At 45.8% G+C, this 4,303-nt stretch overlaps 1 protein-coding gene across 1 annotated transcript in view; it reads right to left on the reverse strand.

Moving 5' to 3' along the window:
- Positions 1-4,303, reverse strand: part of MIER1 (mesoderm induction early response 1, transcriptional regulator) — a 19,618-nt gene that overhangs the window by 7,018 nt on the left and 8,297 nt on the right. The window contains exons 4-6 of the mRNA XM_010138156.1: positions 4,117-4,249; positions 1,668-1,732; positions 1,276-1,348 (exon numbers count right to left, since the gene is read on the reverse strand). Coding sequence (XP_010136458.1) covers positions 1,276-1,348; positions 1,668-1,732; positions 4,117-4,249 — 271 coding nt within the window. The remainder of the gene's footprint in view (positions 1-1,275; positions 1,349-1,667; positions 1,733-4,116; positions 4,250-4,303) is intronic.

The raw sequence follows: 4,303 nt of genomic DNA on the forward strand, positions 1-4,303 counted from the left end.
GTCAGAACACGTGCAGAGAAGTTGTGTGGTTGTTTCTCAGGAGTTCTGGTATTTTTGTGCTTTTGCTTTACAGGATGAGGTATGAACAGACTGGCTACCTTAGTGTTTGGGGATTCCACAGACAGGATTTCCCCCTCTCTGAAAGAACAACTAAGACGATAGGATAGGTACAGGAAGCACTAAATACGCAGTCTCAGACATTTCTTTTCCAACTTTTTAAGCTTCACTAATATCCCAGCTGGAGTCCTGTCAAAGATCACATCCAAAGCCTAGCAGAAAGGAAAGCACTGGCAGAAGATACAGAACCCCACTGGGCTATAAAACCAGAATAGCTCTAGTACCATTAATGAAAATTTAACTTTTCCCCTCGACAGGTTGTGCCCATGACGCAGGTTCTCTGTTCTGCAACGAGCAGCATGCAAGGCTGTGAAAAACTGATTTACAGGGGTTATTGCAATGCACAAAGCAGCTCTACCTAGTTCATTATTGGAGGCCAGAAGCCATTTAGAGCTGAGTAAATAACAGGAAAAGCGGGTGACCACTAAAGCATAATTTACTACATCTTAGCTGAATTCACAGCTCAGGCTGTATTTTCAGGCAGAAAAGGGAAAACATGCAAAGAGCAACTCCTCCACGGCTAAAACGCAGATGTTTGCTGCTTTGCCATTTTCCGGTTTTTAATGGAAGCTCCTGACTTCTCACATAGTTTTAAATTCTTAGCGATGGGCTGAATAAGCAGGAAAATTTGCTGCTTTTAAGCTCACAGCTGGGTTAAACTGGGTCGGCTGTTCCTGCCTGGATTATAGTGACAGCATACAGCCAAAGGCTCTGGTTGAGAGGGAAAGTTCCTGGGAAAAAACCAAAGCAGAACAAGATGTTCTTCAATACTGACTGAAGAGTAACAAAAGGGAAAATCAAAGCTGCCAGTACCATTTTGCCTCTTTTAACGTGTTACTCCAATGCCAGCAACACAATTTCTCTATTATCTATTTTGTTTTACATCAACTAGGTGAAGAGGTTAACGCAAGCTGCCCAGAAAGCTTGTGTATGTCACCACCCTAGAACACAAGGGTTCAACAGGCACTGGGCAGCAATACCATCTTTACTTTCCTCTTCCAAGACCCAAGCTCTGATGGTGAAGTACAGGGTGAACTATAGTTTGAGATGATTTTCACTTGAAGGAACTCCTTTATTTTGCAAGTCACATGGCATCAAATCTTTTCTCTCTCAAATAATCTCAAACAGAGCGATAAACGTAAGAATGCTCAGCCTCACCTTTTTCATTCTCTTTGTATTTGCATGTGCCAGCTGGAATTTCAGCTTGAAACATAGAGCCCACCATGATTTCCTGTTGTGAAAGCACAGAAACGAGGAGTTAAGCAACTACAGCCATGATGGGTTTTGTCAGCAAACAGGAGCATGGCCACATCTTTATTCACACCTTCAAACTTCCATTGTTCAAAATCTAAAAATACAGTTAACAGGCATTATGTGGAAATGGATTTTAGATTATTTGGGGAGCTCTTTACCACTTTGTACTATTCCAACTCTTCTATTTATGGGGAAAGACTGAAGAGGATTTGGGTGATCTACAGAGCTGTTACTAGGTAACAGATCAACTCATTATTCATGAAATACAGGCCTTTTTAACAGCCCTTAGTATTTACCTTTTTCCAGTCTTCCGAGGGAATATAATCTTCATCTTCTTCAGATTCCTCTTCTATTTCACTGTCTGCAAGGAATTGTTCAAACATTTACACAAAACAAGCTATGCTGGGCCCGTGCACACCAGTGCCAGCCTCCAGCAGAGCAGGCTGAGTGAGGGGGCCGGCGACAGCAGCGCCAGCTCCTGGGAGCACCGCAGTGAGTGAGCCCAGCCGCTCACCCCACCAGCCCTGCTCTGCCTCATGGCCATCGTACCCACCACCACACAAGTGCCAGGAGCAGTTTTAGTGACAATACGAATGTTTCACTACTGACAACTTGAAAAAACGACACACCCAACATTCACAGCGGGTGAGATGATCCATATACCTTTGGAAAGTATTTTTAGGTGGATGTTCAGCACCCACATGTTGAGTTTCAACACCATTACCAATGAGCTCCTAGCTCAGTTCCTGCTGTTCTTTCTCCCTTACAGCAGCTGGCACTGAATTTAAGGTGCACGAGGAGCGAGAAATCTGCATGTGTGCTTTCTCCAGTCTTACTGGGATATAGCCAGCTTGGCCGTACTGCTCAGAGATGTGCAGCAGCATTTAAAATAGATTATTTGGGATAAGGACTCACAAAATTTTAAGCTCTTTATGATATAGGCCAGTTGCCTTTCACAATGTACAGAAAGCAAGTGCAGTATCTGTTTTATGTCCAGTAAGTGAGAACAGCAGCACAACAATTACTTGTACGTTAAATTACATTCTAAAGGCAGCTGAATGTTGTCAAAAACCCAAACCTAATGGAATTCACTTGCATTACGCTAATCCTGTGTTTAAAAACAGAATTCCTTCAGGATATTTGCACCCTCTGCACAGGAACCTGCTGCAGTTCCTTGGTGTTTTCGGATTAAAAGGAACTGCAGAGGAGAAAATTGCATTTCTACAATGTCACGGCTAATAAGTATTAAGGTCTTGTAGGGAATCTTTGCTTTAACTTCTGTTTGTTAAAACATGCGACAGAAAGAATAGAAAGGTAAAATACCAGCTGTCCAAACAGCTGTGCTGGTAGCTCAATACTAGAAGATTCAGATCCCATTCAGTAAGATCGGTGCAGGAGTAAGAGCTGTCTAAAGGAACAGCTACGTAACATGAGCTCAAAAATTCAAACCCAAAAAAACTAGAGAGAAAATGAGCAATCCACAATTCTGGCAACACTGTCAAACGCGGAATTCTGGAAGCGAATTTTCTTCATCATTTCCCCTTTTCTTTTTATGGAAAACTGCTGGTCCAAAAAGACCTTAGGCATGTTGGTGACAGCAGCTGGAGAGGAGCCAGCAGTGTGCCCAGGTGGCCAAGAAAGCCAACAGCATCCTGGCTTGTACCAGCACTGGTGTGGCCAGCGGGAGCAGGGCAGGGATTGTGCTCCTCTACTGGGGGCACTGGGGAGGCCACACCTCAAATCCCGGGTTCAGCGTTGGCCCCTCACTGCCAGAAGGACATTGAGGGGCTGGAGTGTGTCCAGAGAAGGGCAACGGAGCTGGGGCAGGGTCTGGAGCACAATGTGCTGAGGAGCGGCTGAGGGACCTGGGGGGGTTGAGCCTGGAGCAAAGGAGGCTCCAGGGAGACCTTCTGGCTCTGACAACTCCCTGACAGGAGGCTGCAGCGAGGTGGGGGTCGGTCTCTTCTCCCCAGGAACAAGCGGGAGGATAGGACAAGAGGAACCGGCCTCCAGCTGCACCAGGGGAGGTTGAGGTTGTCCCTGAGGAGCCATTTCTGTCCCGTTGGGGTTGTGCAGGCGTGTCGCAGGCTGCCCAGGGCAGTGGTGGAGTCCCCATCCCTGGAGGGGTTTCCTCGCCATGCGGAGGTGGTGCTGAGGGACAGGGGGCAGCAGGGACCTGGCAGTGCTGGAAAAGCGGGGGTACTTGACGATCTTAAAGGGCTTTTCCAACTTAAATGATCCTGTAATTCTGTTATTTCAGGGTTATCAATCTATTGGCCTGTTCAGATTTCCTTGTTTTTGTTTTCCGTATTAGTGATCTTGAAGAATCTGAGGTTCTATTTCTAGCACATTTCTATTTTTCCTTTTTCCTTCAGGTGGACTCCCACCTCCTTTGAAGGAGTACACAACCTGGTGCCACCAGGCCTTGCCATGACAATCACATGCTCTGCAGCATTTGTCTAACTGGAACACTGCGTTTCCTACTTGGAAATATTTTTACCTATGTCCTCAGTGTGAACCGGCAGCTGAAACGATGATGGTAAGGTAATACCACGCTAAGAGTCACTCGCTGCACCTGGACCCATGTAGAAGGGAGGTTTCTGAAGGGCACACCTGTACAAACTAGTTTGCACTGGTTTGTACACTGGACTGTTTCAGTGCTCGGAGCAGAGTTGTGACAGGATTTACCTGAACCAAATGTCAACCATACCAAGACCACTGTGCTTAGTACTGAACTGTACATACTTGTATCAAAATATTTACATCGACGAGGGCGAATTATCTCCTGAGGGTCTTGAGAGGCAACAGACGGTGCTGGGTCGTCATTAGATGACTGTGTCTCATCTTCCTGACCTGATGAATCTTTTATGGTCTCCTCCTTAAACAGAAAAAAGCAAACAGGAGATCCACTATCCCTCCTAGGCGACAAACA

This window comes from Buceros rhinoceros, unplaced genomic scaffold (genome assembly GCF_000710305.1).
Source record: "Buceros rhinoceros silvestris isolate BGI_N320 unplaced genomic scaffold, ASM71030v1 scaffold22496, whole genome shotgun sequence".
NCBI lineage: Eukaryota > Metazoa > Chordata > Aves > Bucerotiformes > Bucerotidae > Buceros > Buceros rhinoceros.